Source organism: Carcharhinus amblyrhynchos, chromosome 7 (assembly GCF_965287045.1).
Source record: "Carcharhinus amblyrhynchos chromosome 7, sCarAmb.v2.hapA, whole genome shotgun sequence".
In the NCBI taxonomy this organism is placed as follows: Eukaryota; Metazoa; Chordata; class Chondrichthyes; order Carcharhiniformes; family Carcharhinidae; genus Carcharhinus; species Carcharhinus amblyrhynchos.
In genome coordinates, this window is record NC_137330.1 from 55438975 (window position 1) to 55460790 (window position 21816).

Here is a 21816-nt window from a genome sequence, read left to right on the forward strand (position 1 = left end):
CAAAGCATTTTCCTACACCTACTTTGACTCGTGTGTATGCATATGGTACCCCCATTGGAAACCAGATTCAGGGGAGAATAGTTTAGGGACAATTTGTTGGGACAATTTATTACACCAGTCAGCCTAAGAGCGCATCTTTGGGGTGTGGGAGGAAACCCATGCAACCACAGGGAGAATGCGCAAACTCCCACAGACACTGGCCCAAATCCATGTATCTGCACAGCTAGCAGTGATAGTCACTGAGCTGTTGTGCCCATCTGCTGGTCCAGTTTTAAGCGCACACAACGACGTGAAGTACTAGACCGCTCAAAACACCCAAGAGCAGCCCATGCACAACCCACCGTGTGCATGCCCCTTGTTGGACAACAAGGTGGACCGACACACCTGCGGAGTGAAAGAGACAAAACATCAACATTAGATTTCCAGTAACGTCCTGAGGCTCTGACCCTTTTTAAAACTGTCTCCTATAACCCTCCATCCCTGTTTCACTCGTGCCTATCTAAGTAAACGTTAAACAAATCCAGCGTGCCTGCCTCCACCACCTTTACTTGGTAGTGCATTCCATAGCCCCATGACCCTCTGTGTGGAAAAACCTCCCTCTAGTATCCAAATTATACTTCTCCTTCCCCCCACCCTTAGCTTGTGACCCCTCGTGATATTTGACTCCAATCTCGGAAAAAGCCTGCCACTGTTTACTCTATCTATACCCTTCATTATTTTATACACCTCTATCAGATCCCCCCCCTTAATCTCAGCCATTTCTAAGGAATGGCTGAGCAGTAGGTGAAACGTAATGAGTTGTACATTAATGGTGTTTCTACCTAGAGGCGCTCACTATGTTGTCATTTGATTTTAAACGATAATTCTTGTTTGTACCACATTTTATTTCTGATCCATTGAAAGGCATAATTTTTATGGCTGTTTCCACTAAGCATATTTTGACTGTATTCATTTACTCATGTAAATGGTGAGTGGGGAAAAACAGAAACACAATAGTAGTGGTTATATTTGCCTGCTTCAGTGATGCGGTTGCTCATGTTTTGATTCATTGATCAACAATATTGGCACAATTCCCAAATTTGAGGGAAGCATTGATTTAGGAAAGTTTTTAAAAGACTGTCAAATTCTGCTTTGATGCCGAAAAGGTGTAAAAACATTCATTGATATATCATTCGGCACTGGGTTAATGTTTTTCGATTCCTATTTGTTTCCTCATTTTACTTAACTGATAAGTCAGTGGAATTGCGTGCCTCTGACTAGTACTGAAATGCAAGTTGTTACTTAGTTAATTTTAATATGCACTTGTGTTCAACTGAATAGCTTTTGTGGCAGCTGGGGATTGGCCAAGGAGCAGGAAAACAACTTAACCACTAGACATCCAAAGGGACTTTGTAGCTAGTGAAGTACTTTTCAAGAGGTAATCATAGTTGCAAAGCAGTGTTATAAAATGAAAAGTGGGTAAACACACCCTGGCTAACCTTTTTTGAACTCCTGTATGTTACAAGGTGAGATAGGCAAAAGGGATACCAGTTATGTGAAGATCCAGCCCAACTTTATTGAACACTTTATCAAGGGGGAAAAGCAATATTCAATCTTTTCATAAGACTGCTGTTTTTCTGAAGAGCCAGAAATCTATATGTAAACATCTCAAAGCAGCATTATTTGTAGCGCACACTTGAGGATTTGCTACACCCTATCCACAGGTCCCTATCTTTTATATTTGAGCTGCTTGTCTGAAAAAGCTGGTAATACCTGTCCTATAAGGCTGTGGCATGCTGTTCCTCAGTCTGAGCATTGGCTGTTTAGGATCTGGAGTTGTTTTTGGGCTTTTCCTTTCGCCCAGGGCTGGTTCTGGTCTTTGGGTCATCTCACCAGGGTAATCGTAGGATCGTTGAACCGTACAGTGCAGAGAGAGGCCCTTTTGGCCCATCGAGTCTGCACTGACCACAATCCCACCCAGGCCCTACTCCCATATCCCTACACATTTACCCACTAATCCCTCTAACCTACGCATCCCAGGACACTAAGGGGCAATTTTAGCATGGCCGATCAACCGAACCTGCACATCTTTGGACTGTGGGAGGAAAACAGAGCGCCTGGAGGAAACCCACGCAAACGTGAGGAATGTGCAAACTCCACCCAGAGACAGTGACCTGAGCCAGGAATCGAACCCAGGTCCTTCTGGTTCTGGACAGTCTGATGCTCACCAAGGTACAAGAGCTGGAGATGCTCTGCTTCCAGTCAAAGGTGTTATCTGGAGATGCCAATGAAAGGGAGAGCTAGGACTTCAGGTTACTGTCTCCATGCCCTTCAACATTCTATGTCCTGTGTCCAATCCTGGTCATATTATGCCTCTGGCCGCCTACTCGGCTGGATACTACCAAGTCTTCCCAGCATTTTTTCTAACAAAACAAGTTCACTATGTAAACAATGGTTCCATCCATAAACATGGTCAGCAGTTCCATGCTTGTCTTTTGAAGGGAAGCTGATTACCCAAGGCCTAGTTGCATGAGTACTGACTGTTCCAGTTCTGCTGTTTTGCAAATTGTAGAGTCTGTCTAGGTTTAAACTTGGCTTCCACATTGTTTTTATCCATGCTCATGGAAAAATCAATATTTCTGTAACCATCCTGGAGGTCATAGGTCACCTGACCACAGGTAGGAAATGCAGTATCCAATTTGTGAACAGCAAGTTCCCATGAACAGCAATGTGGTAATGACCAAATATTTTGTTTTTAAATGTGACTGGGGGATAAATATTGACCAAGATATTTGTGGGTTAGAAATCCTTCTTTGAATAGCTTCATGAAATCTTTGATTCACCCTGAGGGAGCAGATGAGACTTTAATTAAACTACTCCTTAACACAGTGTAGCATTCCCTAAAATTCTGGAATGTCAGCCTAAAGCATTAGAGCATCTCCTTCTATAGTTGATAGAATTCTGTAAGAGTTCAAAATTGTCACTGGGAATTAGGCAGCCAGGCAGATTGTGTGGAACAGTCTCAGACCTTGAGGAGGATTTGCTATTTAGTAAGAAGCATGGTGAAGTAGCCTGATGCTGATGGATGGCAGAGTCTTGACAGTTTGAGTTGACAACTTTAGTTTGAAACTTGAGCTGGTGAAGTCTGGTAAGTGATGTGAATTACATGTTTTACTTGTTGACTTGGTTGTATTGTTCTGGATGCAGATCAGTTTTCCTGTCTGTCTATGCTTGAGGCTCCCTCTCAATATTGAAAACATCTTGATCTACATGTTTGAGAACTGTGTATTCCTGATCACCAAACTTCACCACTGCTTTAATTTTCACCTAGATGGTTCTACCAAATTGGAAACTGCTCAATGCTTTGAACTCCCTCACTGCTGAAACAGTGCTGTTTAAACCAAGCTAATGGGACTTGTCTACTCATCTTGTTCTGTTACTGTACCATTCTTGCCGTACATTTTGCTTTATAAAAAGGGGAAAAGTTTTTACTTTGGATAAGCTGATGTGGTAGCAGTACAAGAGAACAGCCAATGTCCAAAGGCTTTTCTACCATTATGTAAATGGCTGTAGTAACTTTGTTCTCCGCCTGGCTTCCCCATGATGTCTGGAGAATTCACCATTCCTGTCTGGTTCCTGGCCACTCCTTGACCTCTTTGCTGTCTTAGGATTCTCAAAGATATCTTAACCTCTCCTCTCCCTCAGGAATTTTGCACTAATCTCCAATTTTCTTAGCTGCTAAGTGTCTGGCTGAAGCATCTGCCTGATCAACGCTCATGCTAAAGTTCTTAATTTTCCGCTTCTATTACTAGATATGAGCTGTGTTCCACTCTATTTTCTGTCCATGGGTTTTGATGTAATGATTTAATTCTTGGCATGGTCATCTTTTAAAAAATGGAAGTGAACTTTATGGATTCAAGAGGAAACCAAATTTAATTTCAGATTTCACACCAAACACACTTGGTTAAAAAAAGAAATGCATGTCAGGGTTTGGGACTAAAGTAGAACCTGTGCAAATCTTGATTGTCACTAAATAGCTGCGCTACCAAGGACCTAAATATCATTGTTTTCTTTTGCCACATTAAAACTAAATTGATATTCTGTGATGCTGTAATTGTATTATGACACCACACAACTTGAAGTCCACTAGCTTCTGATTTAATGCCAGGTAGCCTCATGTTAAGCCTCCTTTTGCAATGCATTTGGCAATTTGATTTTGCAAGACTTAAGTTTAACTGCAGCTCCTATGCTTTTGTTTGTAGCCTGGAATCGTGTCACCATTTAAGCGTGTTTTCCTGAAAGGAGAGAAGGGGCGTGATAAGAAGGCACAAGAGAAGGTTACAGAACGAAGACCCTTGCATACAGTTACTCTGGCCTTGCCGGATCACAAAGTTGACCCAGAAATTCTTTTGAATGATTACATTGAAAAGGAAGTAAAGGTAGAACTGCAAACTTGAAGCTTTACCTTGATGCTTGTCTTATAACTTGGTGCTTTTAAATTTACTATTACTTGGAAATCTATACCATACACCCATAAATTGAAATGCCTTTGCACATGGTGCCTTTTAACAGATGCAGCTCATTGTTTCTGCACATCCTATTTGTGTGCATTGTATTGCATGAATGGACTTGCTTTTTTTTTTGGGAGGGGCTTGCTGATCGTTTATTGATGCCTACCAAGGAATGGAATTGTTGCAGAATAATTCAGATTGATTCATTTGAATTTTTAGTCATAATTAAGAGCTGTCAGCAGCGTTTGTGCATTGGGACAGAACTTCTGTCCATCCTTTCTCTATTTTCTTTCCAAATCATGGAGTTCACATTCAGGATAGGGAAATGTGTTTTCTTTATGCAGGGTACATCTGTTGTTTCTGGGCAAACTGTAGGAGCTGCCCACCGTATTTACAGCAGTTGAGGGATGAAGTAATTTGGTAGTACAAAACTTGAGCATTGTTGATAGAGATGTCAAAACTTTTCATCGTGCACTCAAGACACCACCAATATTAAGAGGAAAGCAACAACCTATGATGATTGATAAGTGGACTCTGATAGAGGCATTGTCATGGAGAATGCACTCTTTGTTGCCTGAAGTTAACTGCCAAGCATTGTTTGAAATTTTAATTTGAAAGGCAACTTGACCCTGTATCTTCAAGGCTTTGTTCTGAGAAATTAACCAACAAATTTTAGGGCATCACGATTGGCACTGGCTTAGAGGGTCAAAGGGCCTGTTCCTGTGCTGTACTTTGTTCTAAATGGCTGTCACTTAAACAGGCGCAATGTTTGTGCATGTTCTTTCTGTCTGTAAAGAACTGACTTTGATGTACATCAGAAGCTACATATATTACTATAATGTACCACACTGTGCCCAACTGAATCTTAAATTGTCAGATTAACACTCAGCTCTGAGGATTATGTTGTCCAATTACTGAATCGCACCTAATATTGGACACTTGAGTTTTACAAATAAAGCCTGGTTAGGTATGGTCTGTACTTTGCTGTTAGGACATTGTTTGATATGACCGGCTAGCTTTTGGGACATAGGGTTGACATGCATGGTATTACCCTTGTGTTAATTCATATGCCATACTGCTCATTTGTATACTAGGTAAAATGTCTTTTTGGCTCAACAACTATTGATGACAAATGCCACTTGTTGCTACTGCATACCGGTGGCATGAAATATCTAGCTTCATCTACTGCTGAAAGTTGTTGATCCCTTGCCTTTCTTGGGTAATCTGAACTAGACTGGGCACTTTTCAAGACTGCAAGTGATGGCTACAAGCCTGTTCATGAGTTTGCATGATTTATTATGCAAACTCATGAAAATTGTGCTTAAGGTAGGATGCCTTTGCACCATATCAGCATCAAGCTTGTATGGTGAGCAAATGGCTCCGGTCCTCTTTACAGCAACCTTGATAATGGCACAGCAAATGAGCTTCTCAAATTTTACTAGTTGAGAAATCTGCCAGGTGTTATATACCATGGCTTACTTTCACAGGCCAATATCACATTGGGATTCTTAAAGTTCCACATGCTACATCGCCAATTTAAAAACCAATCTTTAAATAGGGCCCAAGCTATTTGCTAAACATGCTCCCTATTGCGGCAACAAAATAGTATAAAAGGCATCCTGTGGTTAAGTGTTTTGATCAGATCAATGCCCAAAGTACCCAGTGCAGCGCACTTGTGTACTGAAAGCTATATCTATTAATACATGGGGGCCTTGTTCTGTCTGCAAGGAACATGTATATCCATTGCACCTGTTTCAACTAAATAGTGACAACCATTTGCTGACTCGTTCTCAGGGCAGTGCTTTGACAGTTGAATCCAGCTGCCTGATTTTGAATGATCCTTTGCTGTATCTTCCATGGCAACACCTCTGCCAATCAATCAGCACAAACTTTCTTCTCATTCTGTTTTTTCCCTTTTTTTTTGCATTGTTATTCTTGGCGTAGTGTTCTGAGTGCAAGACAAATTTTTGGCATGTCAATTGTTTTTTTTTTTCAGGAGTGGAAATCTGACAGCAATGAAGTCTATCCTAATTTCTAGCCACTCCAACTCTGCCCCTTACCCTGTTTGGGGCACTTGTCTAGGGCAGCATGGTGGCAGTGGTTAGCACTGCTACCCCCTCAGCACCAGGGACATGAGTTGAATTCCAGCCTCATGACATTCTTCCTGTGTCTGCATGGGTTGCCTCCGGGTGCTCTGGTTTTCCCTCAGTCCAAAGATGTGCTGGTTAGGTTGATTGGCCATGCTAAATTGACCCTAATGTCAGGGGATTAGCAGGGTAAACGTCTGTGGTTACTGGAATAGGGGTCTGGGTGGGGTTGTGGTCAGTGCAGACTCGATGGGTTGAATGGCCTCCTTCAGTGTAGGGATTCTATGATTCTTCTATCTAGTTAACTTCTCAACAAAGCTGTCCTGTGGATGTTAAAATGTTGGTGCTGGAGGTGAAGTATCCACTTTTTTTGGCTTGACTCAACTGAGCTGAAAATATTTTGTTATAATGCATTTTTCCTGATGAACACCACAGATATGCAGTCTAAAGCATTTCATGAGCACAAATGTTCCAATACCTTGGAAACCCACTTTGTTGCCACCTTGCTTTAGGCGTGAGATTGATGTGGACTCCAGTGGTTCAAGGTGCAGCTCAGTACCACTACCTCAGACAATTGGAGATGGGTTGTAAATACTGGCCTTGTCAGTGATATCCATATTCCAAGAATGAATAAACCCACTGCATTACTAAAGCTGCTAGAAGTGAAAACTCAAGGCAACATGGAAAAATAACATTTAAAAGCAACTTAATGACCACCTCAGGTGCTCAATAAATGTTCTTCCATGGTAAAAAGGTGAGGTCTCTCATACAAGTACTGATATAAGATGAGATGTAAATTCTGTTCTGTAGTTGTCTTTTGATGTTTAAAAATATATTTTGGAAGTCTATTTAAATGCGGAAGTGCATTAAATTGGCCTGGTTTGAATTTCACACCAGATGCTTGGATATATTGAAATAAGTCGTTGCATGAGTCACTCAGCATTGTTGCTTCCTAACATTGTTGTGAGCCACAGTGCTGCCAAAACAATGGTGAGGGTAATGTTGCTTTCTGTTATTATGCATAAATGGTGCAGCAACTTCAGGTGAGGGATAGATGTCTAGTCAAACGTAAAATAGCCAAAGGTTCCTGTCCAAGTTGCACCACTTTTTTGTTTCGGTCTTCACGGAGGAGGACGTGAATAACTTGCTGGGTGTTAGCGATGGAAAGATGGCAGGAGTGGAGGGCCTGAATGACATTATTGTTACTAGAGAGGCGGTGCTTGACAGACTGGAGGGACTGATTGTGGACAAGTCCCCAGGACCGGATGGAATGCATCCAAGGGTTCTGAAGGAAATGGTGGAGGTGATAGTGGATGCCTTGGTGATTATTTTCCAAATGTCGCTGGATTCCGGGGAAGTGTCGGAAGATTGGAAAACGGCTAATGTTATGCCGTTGTTTAAGAAGGGTGGCAGGCAAAAGGCGGGGAATTATAGGCCGGTTAGTTTAACATCTGTTGTAGGAGAAATGTTAGAATCCGTGATCAAGGAGAAAATAGTGAGGCACCTTGAGGAGAATTGTTTGGTAGAGCAGATGCTGCACGGTTTCGTTAAGGGGGAGTCGTGTCTGACGAATTTATTGGAGTTCTATGAGCATGTGTCTAGGGCGGTGGATGTGGTCTGTCTTGATTTTTCAGAAGGTGTTTGACAAGGTGCCTCATGAGCTTATTGCAGAACGTCAGGGGGCATGGAGTTGGGGGTAGGGTGTTAGCGTAGATAGAGGATTGGCTGTCAAATAGGAGGCAGAGAGTGGGGGTCAATGGGTGCTATTCGGATTGGTGGTTGGTGATTAGGAGTGCCCCAGGGGTCGGTGCTGGGGCCTCAGCTATTCACCATTTATATAGATGATCTGGAGGAGGGAACCAAGTGTATGGTGTTGAAATTTGCTGATGACACCAAGATTGGTGGAACGGCAAATTGTGCGGAAGGTGTGGAGAGTCTGCAGAAGGATCTCGATAGGCTGGGCGAATGGGCCAGGAACTGGCAAATGGAATTTAATGTTGGCAAATGTGAGGTTGTCCACTTTGGTAGGAATAATGGTAGGAAGGACTATTACTTACATGGCGAAAAACTGCAGCATGTGACGGTGCAGAGGGACCTCGGTCCTTGTGCATGAGTCGCAAAAACCCAGCCTGCAGGTGCAGCAGGTGGTCAGGAAGGCGAATGGGATGCTGGCTTTCATAGTGAGGGGGATTGAATATAAAAGTAGGGAGGTCTTGCTGCAACTGTACAGGGCACTGCTGAGGCCGCAGCTGGAGTACTGTGTGCAGTTTTGGTCGCCGCACTTATGCAAGGATATTTTGGCCTTGGAGTGCTGAGGAGGTTTACTAGGCTGATTCCAGAGTTGAGGGGGTTGAACTATGAGGAGAGGCTGAATAAACTAGGCTTGTACTCGTTAGAGTTTAGAAGAATGAGGGGAAATCTCATTGAGACGTATAAGATGTTGAATGGAATGGATAGGATAGAGGTGGAGAGGCTCTTCCTGTTCAAAGGACAGTATGATTAGAGGGCACAGCCTCAGGATAAAGGGGGGGCGGTTTAGAACGGAGTTGAGGAAGAACTTCTTCACTCAAAGGGTGGTGAATCTCTGGAATTCTCTGCCTGTTGAAGTGGTGGAGGCTGCCTCGCTCAATATTTTTAAGACGCGGGTTGATAGGTTTTTGATAGGCAAGGGAATTAAGGGTTATGGGGAGAGGGCGGGAATGTGGAAACGAGCCATGACAGATCAGCCATGATCTTATTGAATGGCGGGGCAGGCTCGAGGGGCTAGATGGCCTACTCCTCCTATTTCTTATGTTCTTATTCTCTCGTAATCTGTGAAAGTGATGTTTTGCTCTTGCCTCACATTAATTACGTTAAGTTGCTGTATTAGAACAGGAGTACCATTTCTTAATGTACAAATATTAATTGCAGATCAACCTCTCTGATACTAAAATTGTTCAGTCAGATTGTACTGGAAGATTTTAAAAGTCAGATTTTAAAATTGACTTTTAATTTTTTTTGTCTCAATTCAGTGTTTCTGTCCCCTGCTGTAGTTTGTTTTCTTTACCTGATTTGGCATTTAATTTATCTTCCTTCTCGAACCTTCCTTTGTCTATTTCCCAATCTTTACATCTCATCAACCAAGGCAGATCCTTTTTGGTTGCTTATTTAGTCTGATCCCAAAACCCTGGTTCACTTTGCAACTTTGGGCAATAAAAAATGCAAGGGCATCTCTAATGACAGATTCCTAGATGCCCTGCTACAGCAAATTCTAATCCCAAAATTAAGTTGTTTTTGTTCCTTTTTTTTTACAACAGTTTACAGAATATTGTTACATAATTCAGCAAGTGGCACTCTGAAATCTGATTGCTAAAGCAAACCTTTTAAAAGGAATTCTGCCTAGAATTATTCCTTCAGGTCAGGGGAACATCCTGGTATGTTTTGGCACTGAAACAATATCTATGTACAAAATGTAATCTAAATTTCTTGTCTGCAATTCATTTCACTTGTTCCCAAATGATTGCAGTCATTCTGAATGTTCAATTCATTCGTAAGATTGGGATACATCCTCAGGGATGCATTATCACCATTGTGATATCTGGATTGAAATGTGCCAGTTTTCAAGAGTGTATTTAGAGCTATCTAGAAAACCAGGTAGTTGACTGTCTTGGTGTCAACATTTTTGAAGCAAGTAATCAAATTTGAGAACTTACTACAAGTAAAGTAAAATTGCTTAAGTTATACCATGTACGTCCTTGTGCCTTTTCAAATATAAATGAATATGCAGTCTTCTGTTAAAACTGCTGTTGAATGTCTGTAGATGTTACTTGGATTGTTCACTATTCATTTTTGTGCTTTCATAATTTGAATTTTATTTGCCTACATTGAACAAATCCATGGATTTTTTTAATTGCCTTGATTAACAGTCCTTTTATTTTCAGTATTTAGGGCAGCTCACTTCAGTGCCTGGGTACCTGAATCCATCCAGCCGAACTGAGATATTGCACTTGTTGGATAATGCAAGGGTGAGTAATGCTACATTAATGGGTAATGCTTGGGATGGTTACTTAGGAATAGAGCGAGGCCTACCTGGTACAGAAAGTCAAAGCTTGGAATTTTGAGTGCTCACATGTTGAGTCATGATTTAGACTAAGATGCACTGTTGTAAATCTGCACGTGATAGTGATATTTTTACCAGTAGATGGAATGCTGGTGATAAAGCCACACTAAATTTCACTTGGTTTAAAATGTACTTAAAAATGCAAACTAATTTGGAAATAGCCTTGTTTGTCATGCTGCTTGATGAACCTTTATTAAAAGTTCTTTATCTCTTGAGGTATTAACTCTTTGCTGGGATGTGGTTCCATAAGTGTATTATACATTATCATTTATCATATGTCATTGTGCTGTCTAACCCCAAAGTGCATTACAAATTAGCTCTACCCTGCTCTCAGCCATAGTAGATGCAGATGTGTCCACAGTCACTGAATAGCTGTCCAGATTTAAAAACACTTTGTGCTTTCTCTCCTGGGTAACACCCATAAAGGGCTGAGGGTTGCGACCCACTCACTACTTCAAGGCAGTTCCATTATTCAATTAATCTGGCTGATCTATTCCTCCAGATTCATTTACACCACCTTTTTAATTTGTATCCTTTTGAAACATTTGACTTTTTAAAAACCTCCTAAATTTCAGTTAACTTTCACAGCCTTTTTTGGGAGCGAATTCCTGATTTCTATTACTCTTTTTGTATGAAAGAGTGCTACCTGATTTCATCTTGAATGGACAAGTGCTGATTAAAATTGTGCCTGCTTATTCAGAATTCCACAGAGCAAATAGGTTCTCTGTAAAGTTCCTTTAATTGAAAGCAACTTGGATTACCCATCAGCCATATAAATGCAAGAGATGAAAGCCAATCCTCACATGCCTTGTTGTGCTGAATCTGTATTGTACCCCATCTACAGCCAGTATTTCCTTTCTGAATGCAGTACTCAAGCTCAGGGCCTGACCATAGCACTTTACAACTGAAGCATAACTTCCTTTTGCTATAACATATAAAGCTAGTGATACAGTGCGGTGCAAGGGGCAGTGGGTGAATTTGCCCTCGGCCTAAGAAGAACCAAAAACCAGGGTGAAAAAGCTCAAAATGAAAGAAAGATTGCTCCTGTATGTACAATGCAGCCTCCCAGTCTAGAACTTCAAAATCCAGAAATGCTAGTTGTCCAGAATTTTCTTCAGCTGACCGTGCATTTCTCAGACTCTCCTTTTGTGGGGCTGCAACAGTCCTGGTCCAACTGGGTTAATGCTGAAAAGATGAATGGTTTTTAACTTTGCATTCATGCTTAAGCTTTGTATTTAATCCAACATCCAGTGATGAGATCCTCTCCTGGAACCTTTTTGCCCTCTTGCAACTGGGTGGCTGTACTGCCACTGCATCTGCACCTTAATGCATTGCCCTCCTCTTTCCTGGACTGTTAGTTATGAATTGTTGTTTTCATTATATTGTGAACTGCTGATGTCTGTTTTAATTGGAATGTATACCCTTTTATCCATACTTTGTCCCAGCTTCCAACAAGTTACTGACTATCACAAGGCTGTTTCCAATTCCATATCTACACATCTGTAATATGTTCTGAAGTCCATTATAGATGCCAACCCTGATCACAGCAGTGATGCTCTCTTCAAAAATAATTCCATTTAGAGTAGCCTTCCAAATTTACACTGACTCTAATCAGCTAAGATTTTAAGTCAATCTGTCACTCATTCCACACAGCTGACACTTTGAACTAAGGTCTACAATTTTGTGATTTTTCTTTCCCTGCTTAAACAGTAGAGTCATGCCTCACTTTTCCTACCATAGGTAAAACTCTCAAATGAGAGGCTTTGGAAAATCATGAAAAAGGCATGAAATTTCCCCACCTGTTTTAATGCCCTTGTCATGTATTGGAGATGTCTAAGTTCCATTATTTATTCCATATAACAGTAAACAAAACTACTGACATTTTGCTCACTTTCTTATCTCCTGTGATGGATGCAAATGCCATTTTCTTATTGCCTTATCTACATTATTGTGCGTCTATATTTAATAGGCCCACTGTGAGCACATGTGTACACCATTCCTAATTTTTTTTAAAATGCTGTTTGATTTCTTCCATTTTGTGCAAGCCTTTTTCTTTTAACTTGATGCTGTAAGCTGTTTAACTGCAGCAGTGGAACTTTTAATGAGCTAATTACTGATTTTGGCTTATACTAAAGGCTTCCTTAAATTTCCCACTCATCCACATTGCTCGACCCAATTCACTGTGGTCAATTTATTTTTCTTAATTTATTTCTTTGCTCAGAATGGTTAAAATCATATTGTCACCAGTAGGCTTACACTAATACTGCAATGAAATTACTGTGAAAATCCCCCCAAGTCACCACGCTCCAGCACCTGTTTGGGTACATTGGCCATGCTAAATTCACCCTCAATGTTCCTAACCAACACATCTTTCCTGGAGGAAACCCGTGCAGGCATGAGGAGAATGTGCAGACTCCATACAGACTGGCCCAAGCCAGAAGTCAAACCAGTCTCCCTGGCACTGGGCAGCAGTGCTTGCCACCATGCCACACTCTGATTTGACTTCTGTGGTTCAGATTCCTTGATAAAGCTTCTGAATTTTTTTGAGTCTGACAGTTAGTAGTCACATACTTGCCCCCTTGAGTCGGGCCATGGATTTAAGCTTCACTGTGGAGATCTTGATTGTCGCTTCAAGACAGTACTGAGAGCATATTGCTCTATTGGAAGTGTTACTAACTAATGTCCTAACTTTCCACTAGGATGGATATGAAAGATACCCTATTTGTCAAAGTAAGGGGTTCTCCTAGTGTTGTGAGCATTTTAAATTTTGATCAATATCACTAACATACGTGGTCATTTGATCTTGTTGTTTGGTGTCTTGCTTTGTGTTGCTGCATTTCCTATATTGTGCAGTCAAATGCTTTGGGAGATTTTGATGTTGCGTAAGGCACTGGAAAAATGTTGCTGATTTAGTTGGCTTGAATTTTTTTTTGGGACCATTACTGTATGTAACACCTGAACTTGCATTCCCTACTTGATGAAATTGAGAGCTAACTATACTTAATGCTGCTGACATTGGTAGCTTGATTTAAATTTAGTTCTTGAACAGAAATTGTCTTGTCAGATATAATAATGGTATGTTGGAAAATTTACTTCAAATAATAAGTGATCTATCTTTTAAGAGGGCACATCAGCTCCCAGGGCCGCTAACACAAGATCAAGATGCAGTGATTAGTGTGTCCGCATACAATATTAAACTGGTATGGCGAGATGGAGAAGAAATTATCCTCAGAGTTCCAATCCATGACATTGCAGCAGTCTCTTACATCAGAGATGATTCCCTTCACCTGGTCATTTTCAAAACTGGTAAGTTGTAGCATATTGGTGGAAAGAATGTCATCTTTCATCCTGGCTTTTGGGGCAGGAAAAAATGTGTTTTATGAGAACTTCTTGGAGCTTCCGCACACTTTGCATATTTAGATTGTGAAAAGATACCAAAATGATTGTCCTGCTTTTGTCACATGGCACCTAAATTTAGAAGTGGAAATGGCATTTTAAAGAATTATCCTTTGTGCATGTATGTTGATGATTTTTGACCTAATTAAATGTCCTTTGCTACTGGAGTGAGGCAACCATATTTCTTTCTGCTGGCTATGATTTCAGTCAGTGGAAAATTTCTCCAAACCTTTGATTTCAATCTTTATTGGAGCTCCTTCATGTCACATCTTGTCAAATACTAACTTGATGTTAAAGCAATTTACTGTCCCCTTCTCTTCCCGCCCCAGAATTTGGCTTTTTGTCTGCTTAAACTCCATTGGGGCCTGGATACACATGGTCCTGGCAGAACCAAACTCAAGATGGTCACTGGCCATCTCCCCTGGCAATGCAGAATTGTTGAGCAGAAACTAATAGCCAAGTTCTGCACATGTGAGGACAGTCTCGGTTGGGATCTTGGGTTCACGTCACAATCTGTAACCCCCACGGCTTGCAAAATCTCAGTCTTGGCAGAAGACACTCCACATCTCTTTAACCTGTGCTTAACGTTCTCTCCATTCAATAATCGGTATCTTTTAAGACTTGATTACCTGTAAAGACTTGCATTCCAACCATTATCTTGTAAATTGAGTTTGTGTCTACATATGCCCTGTTTGTGAACACGGTTCCTCACTCACCTGAAGGAGGAGTGACACTCTGAAAGCTTGTGCTACCAAATAAACCTGTTAAACTTTAACCTGGTGTTCTGAGACTTCTTACTGCGCAGAACCAAACTGAACCTTTGTGAATGGGTTTTCAACAAGTTGCACTTGGTAGTGCTGTAGAAGGTGCCATCCACGTGATTCTCTTGATTACAAAGAATAGGTGGGAATTGCTTATGTTGGATTTTGTCTTTTTGGCAGATAAGAGAACCTGAACAGTTTCATTTACTGCTGGGTAATGCTGATGCTTTAACTGCACTGAAATAGTTTAGCTAGAGCACAGGCTTTTGGTATAGCTAGGATGTTGTCATCACAGTTTATACAGTGCAGCTAATGTATAATGAATTGAGCTGGCTGAACATTAGTATCTGGTGGGTATCACAGGATCCATCTGGGGATTATCCATTGAATATTTCTGGCAGATGTTTGTGAATCCTTCGCTCCCATCTTTTGTACTCACGTGTTGGGCTTTGCTGTTACTTTGCAACCCTGTCGACCTCTTTGCTGTGTCTATTCTTTCTTGTTGCGTAACTGACAATCCCGTATAGGATGAGCAGAAATTTCCTATAGTTAGGTCACAACCTTGTTCTTGATGCTGCTCTTTTTGAGCAGGCTTTTAGTCACTTGGTTCTTCCTCTTGTGATGTCAGGTTTCCATGATCAACCCAATGAAGTACTTTGGATATTTAAAGGTGCTGAATAATTCAAATATCAATATATTGGTTGTTAGAATAGTGTGCTTTAGTCTTTCATATTTGGGTGCACTTTGTGCTAGGAGTTCTAAATGCCTCAATGATATCTGGTTCAGTGGTGCTGGAAGATTTGAGGGCTATGCTGGGCCATAAGATTGTGGTAAAATGGTTTATTGCTCTTGGTCTGCAGTGCTTCATGGATGCCTAAATTTTAGTTGCTAAATCCACGTCCTTTCTATCCCACCTGTTGTATGGCATGTTTTCATGCTATAATGGAAGATGTCCTGTGGTCACTCCTAATTCTTCAAATGCATTTGCAACAAGTAGACTGAGGGCAAAGTGAAATACATTATTCCTTGTGTTTCTCTTGTCTGCCAGCTACTACTTTCAGGAGGTACCAGCTCACTTGATGTGTATATTGTGATATTTTGTCTTTTGGAGGTCAAAGTTTGTTGAGTGATAAGCAGTTGTTTTTGGATTGGAGGAAGGTATACAGTGATGTTCCCCACGTGTCAGAACCCAGACCATTGATTTCTAGATGTATACTAATGACAAGACTTGGATATGCATAACAATGTGCAAATGACCCAAATTGGGACTATTGTGAGGGTAATGAAAACAGTTTGATGGATTGGGCAGATGTATGGCAGATTAAATTTGATGTCAAGAGTATGAAATAGATTTTGGCGGGATAGAAATGATTTTAATAGGACGTACAAGGCAAGGTATTGGTGAGCATTGTCACCTGGAAACAGCACTTTGTGAACTGAGTGCTAAATTGGGAATTTAGTAGAGAGGCAATGCTGCTTTTCTGCCTCCAATAACTGTTGGTGTTTCCAAGCTAGAAGTCTGCAACTTGCTATTAATTTACTAAATAGCTGGTTAACTTAAGATTGGACAGACCTGGCAGGGCATCTGGTGACTGACAGTGGTTAGCACTGGTACTTTACAGTGTCAGGGATCCAAGTTCGGTTCCAGCCTTGACTGACATTCTCCCCATGTCTGCATGGGCTTTCTCCCAGGTGCTCCAGTATCCTCCCACAGTCCAAAAATGTGCAAGTTGGGTATATTTGACCAAGATGTGTAGGTTAGATGGATAAGCCATGGTAAATATGAATCTGGTTAGGAGTTGTATGGTTCTATGGACTGTAATGTGGGAGTTTGTGGAATTCAATGCAGCCTGGTCAGACTTATCTGTGGGAATTGTTTGCAGCTTGAGCAGCTTCCACTCCAGAGTTGCCGAGCCAGAAAACATGCTTTTTAGTCTTAGTCCAAACAGCCTTTGCCCCTCAAGCATATTATTTAGATTTTTGTTTTGGAATTTCAAACTTCAAATGAAATTCAAATTATATTTTCAGCCAGATTAATCTTTTACTATATGGTTATTAACTAACCCTGCCTCAGTGCACAATTTAAATAGCTTTACGCTGAATGGATGCAAAACATTCTGTTCCAGGAAACTGTCACAAAACCATTCCACAAAGATATTTCCAAACTATCTTTACCAATTTGATTAGCTTTCATACAGACCAGACCAGAATTATTACATTGTTTCTTCCTTAATGCTCTGTCTGGTAATGGAACTGTTTGGGGGGAGGGGGGGGTGGCTATAAAATATTTCCACCACCCTCATCTCCACCCACCCAACGCTATTACTTCTGAATTAAAATTTTTTCGCTCAATATTGGCCTTATCAAGGCAGTTACCACCTCTTCCATTCTGGCTGTCTTTTGAAAGATTGTTTACTCTGGATTATTCATTTCCCAACCTCCTTCACCTGCTGATCATCTATCTGCAGTATAGATTTGATCTCGAGCACATTTTTTTATATTGTGCATTTAGATATGTGCTGTAATTTTTTTATATTCATTGATGTGTATGTCACTGGCTTGGCCTGTGGCATGCTAGGCCATTTAATAGTCAAATACATTGTTGTGAATCCGGAGTCGCATGTAAGCCGAACAAAGAACATCCCAGCAAGGGAAACAGGCCCTTCGGCCCAATGAGTCCGCACTGCCACATCTTCCCACACCTACCCCGCCCTAGAAGGATGGCAGATTTAACCCCCCCCCCCCCCCCCCCCCCCCCCCCCAGTCAATTCAATGTTCAACAATTCCAAATGTTAACAGCAATATATTCTCTTTAAAAATACAAACTCCCAATAAAATCATCTAAAGAAATTAAGGCTATTGGGTTAAAAGATAATTTATAATTAGTGTTGCAAAGGGCATAAGCCTAAGGATAAATTGGGTGGGAGGATACAGAGATGCTTCAGTGTGATTTGGGCAGGCAGAGTGAGGGGCATGTATATGGCAGATGTGGATAAATGTGAGGTTATCCACTTTTTGGTAGCAATAATAGGAAGGCAGACTATTACTTGGAGGGGTGGGCACTCAGTGAGACCTTAGAGTTCTCATGTATTAGTCACAATGCAAAAGTACAGCCGGTAGTAAAGAAAGCAAATGGGATGTTGGCCATTATAGAGGATTTGAGTATATGAAAGGATGTTTTACTGCAATTGTACAGGACACTGGCGAAGCCACACCTGGAATTTTGTGCCCTTACGAGGGAGGTTGTCCTTGCTATAGAGCGAGTGCAGTGAAGGCGGCAGGCTGATTCCTGGAATAGTTGGTGTCTCATGAACCAAGGCCAAGATTTATATTCATTGGAGTTTCAAAGAGTGAGTGGGGTTCTCATAGAACCCTATAAACTTCTAATAGGATTTAGAGTTGCTTGAGAGAAAATATTCCCAATGGAAGGGGGTCATAGTTTGAGGATAAGGGGTAAATATTTTCAGACTGAGGTGAGGAGAAATGCCTTACCCCATAGAGTGAATCTGTGGAATTTGCTACCACAGAAAATAATTGAAGCCCAAATGTTGTGATTTCAAGAAATTGAATAAAACCCTTAGTGCTAAAGGAATGTGTGATTTCATTTTGATCATGGCTAACAATCAAATTCATGGTGGAGCAGGCTCGGAGGGCTGAACTGCTTCCTCCTGCCTCTTTTCTGTTTTTTGAAATCAGTGTGACCAAAAAGTTGGTTAAAGGAAAAAAAAATGAATAAACAAGCTTTTGCAAGTGTAATAATAAGATGACTTGCTAAGCTAAATGTTGCTCTCTTGGAAGGAACAATAGAAGAAATTATGGGGAACAAGGAAATTGCAGAGTGATTTAACAAATCTTTATGCCTTCCCTACAAAGGACGTGCATCACACCAGAGTAAAGGGTAACAAAGGAGCTAATAAGAGTGAGGAACTGAAGGTAATCAATGTCAGCAGAGGGGGTGAAAAAAGGACTAAAATTGTTAAATCTTCAGGACGAAATAGCATATGTCTGAGGGTTTTGAAAATGGATGTATTGGTTATGATTTTCCTAAGTTTGCCAGAATCAAGAATGATCCCAATAAATTGCAAGTTAGAAAATGTAACCCTATTTGTGAGAGTTTGATAGTGGGGAAATGCTGGAATTTTTACTAATCTTTTCTGGGATCCAGGGTGAGGTGATTAGATACAAAATTTGATGACAGAAGCCAGAAGGTGGTTGTAGAGGGCTTTTTCAAACTGGAGGCCTCTGACCAGCAATGTGCCTCAGGGATCAGTGCTGGGTCCACTGTCTGTTGTCTATATTGTCAGCCAAATCATTGATATAAGAGGTATGGTTAGTAAGTTTGCAGATGATGCCAAGATTGGTGACATAGTGGACATTGAAGGTTATCTCAGGTTGCAATGGGATCTTGATCAATTGGGCCAGTGGGCTGACAAATGGCAGGTGGAGTTAATTTGGATAACTGCAAGGTGATGCATTTTAGTAGACTGAACTAGTGCAGGACTTATTTAGTTATAAGACATTGGGGGGAGTTACAGAATAGAGATCTAGGGGTACAGGTTCATAGCTGCTTGAAAGTGGAGTCATAGGTGGACAGAATAGTGAAGAAGTCATTCAGCATATTTGGTTTCATTGGTCAAAACAGGACTTGGGATGCCTTGAAGTTTAATAAGACATTGATAATACCACACTTAGAATACTGTGTACAGTTCTGGTCACCTTATAATAGAAACTCTATTGTTAAATTTGAGTGCAGAAGAGATTTACAAGGATGCTCCCAGGACTTGATGGTTTGAGTTATAAGGAGAAGTTGAATAGACTGGACTTTTTTCTCTGGTGCATAGGAGGCTGAGGGGTGATCTTATAAAGGCCTATAAAATAATGAGGGGCATAGATCAGTTAGATAGTCACTAACTTTTCCCAAAGGTAGGGGAGTCTAAAACTAGAGGGCATAGGTTTAAGGTGAGAGGGGAGAGATACAAGTGTCCAGAGAAGCAATTATTTCTTTTTCAGGGTGGCAAGTGTCTGGAATAAGCTACCAGAGGTGGTGGTAGTGGCAGGTACAATTTTGTCTTTTAAAAAGCATTTAGACAGTTACATGGGTAAGATGAGTATAGAGAAATATGAGCCAAATGCTGGCAATTGGAACTAGCTTGAGTGCTTTTTTAAAAAAAAAGCAACATGGACAAGTTGGGCCGAAAGGCCTGTTTCCATGCTGTAAGCCTCTATAACTCTGATTGTAATGAAGTTTTAATGCATTTAGAAAATCATTATGATCAAACCATCAACATGGCTTTATTAAAGAGGACATTTTTTTGAAAATGTAACTGATAAAGAGGAACCAATTGTGGTATTCTAGATTTCAAAAATGCTTTTGAAGGTGCCACACAAGGTTAATAGACAAGATAAGTGCACGCGCAGTTGGCGCTAAAATATTAGCGTGGATGGAAGATTTGAATAATCTTCTATCCTACCATGTGTTAGCTTCTATTGATAGAGGGATTGCGTTTCAGAGCCATGAGGTCATGTTGCAGTTGTACAAAACTCTAGTGCAGCTGCACTTGGAGTATTGCGTACAGTTCTTGTCGTCGCATTATAGGAAGGATGCGGAAGCATTGGAAAGGGTGCAGAGGAGATTAATCAGGATGTTGCCTGGTATGATGGGAAAGTCTTATGAGGAAAGGCTGAGGAACTTGAGGCTGTCTTTGTTAGAGAGAAGGTGGTTAAGAGGTGACTTAATAGAGGCATACAAGATGATCAGAGGATTAGATGGGATGGACGATGAGAGCCTTTCACATCAGATGGTGATGGCTAGCATGAGGGAACATATCTGTCACACCTCAATTTAAAGGTATAGGATGGATATCAGAAGTAGGTTCTTTACTCGGTAGTAAGGGTGTGGAAAGCCCTGCCTGCAACAGTAGTGGACTCGCTAACATTTAAGAGCATTTAAATGGTCATTGGATAAATATATGGATGATGTTGGAATAGTGTAGGTTAGATGAGCTTCAGATTGGTTTTCACAGGTTGGCACAACATCATCGAGGGTGGAAAGGCCTGTACAGCGCTGTAATGTTCTATGTTCTAATGGACAAGAAAGTGATCTTGCTAAAATGTGCAAGATTCTGAAGGGGATGGGGCTTTGCACTAAAGCGGAGGTGGTTCACTGAAGAATCTCAAATGGGGACACTGTCAAGAAAATAGTAACCCAGAACTCAAATTCCATATTCAGATGAGTTGTGAATTTAAATTCAATAGTAGCATTTGTGTGATGCCCTCCCAAGAGGATTTGTTGCGCGACTGTTACAATTTATTTGTGATTGTAGTTCTGTGCTGTGGTCAATACTTTGTCTATCTGTAGTTAGACAAAAGTAATGAAAACCTGGTAACTGCATCCCAATTACACAACTTTGAGCTACAAAACACTGACCTCCCCAAGTGTTAAGTTGGCATTAGTAATTTGATTTTACCTTCATGTTAAAAATTTTAAAAACATGATTTTGTTCCTGGTGGAAGTTCTTATTTGTCATGCAACACTTATCTATATTTGCAATCCCAGTTAAACTTGTGTCAGAGCCACTTTATGCAATATTTATGAGTTGAACAAATTTCATTCTAAGAAAACAGACTTTTCAACACTACAAAAATATTATCAAATATGTGTTTTACTTTCAGCCAATGAATCCGGGAATTCAACCAGTCAGAGCACTGAAGGTTCCACAAAAATGCAGGTGTCAGTGTCAGAAAGTGGAGCTGGAACCATGGAAGCCTGTAGTCTGGTGGTGGTTGTTGTAGAAAACAAAGTAAGTTTTGGTTCAGATTGAGTTTTTGATGTTTGTAGATTTGGATCTAAACGAGTGTCACATTAAGTGATGTGACATGATACTTGAAGTAGTTAAATACTGCACTGAAGTTCAAAGCACTTAATTTAATCCCATTAGTGAGATAACTTTCAATCTTGTTTTCTGGCCACGAATTTGATGTAA

At 40.8% G+C, this 21816-nt stretch overlaps 1 protein-coding gene across 4 annotated transcripts in view; it reads left to right on the top strand.

Moving 5' to 3' along the window:
- Positions 1-21816, top strand: part of ccm2 (CCM2 scaffold protein) — an 81383-nt gene that overhangs the window by 37544 nt on the left and 22023 nt on the right. For 3 of the 4 annotated variants that reach the window (XM_080192346.1, XM_080192347.1, XM_080192348.1), the window contains exons 2-5: positions 4242-4418; positions 10498-10581; positions 13799-13982; positions 21506-21633. In XM_080192346.1, coding sequence (XP_080048472.1) covers positions 4242-4418; positions 10498-10581; positions 13799-13982; positions 21506-21633 — 573 coding nt within the window. The remainder of the gene's footprint in view (positions 1-4241; positions 4419-10497; positions 10582-13798; positions 13983-21505; positions 21634-21816) is intronic. The other variant, XM_080192349.1, reaches the window with a different exon arrangement.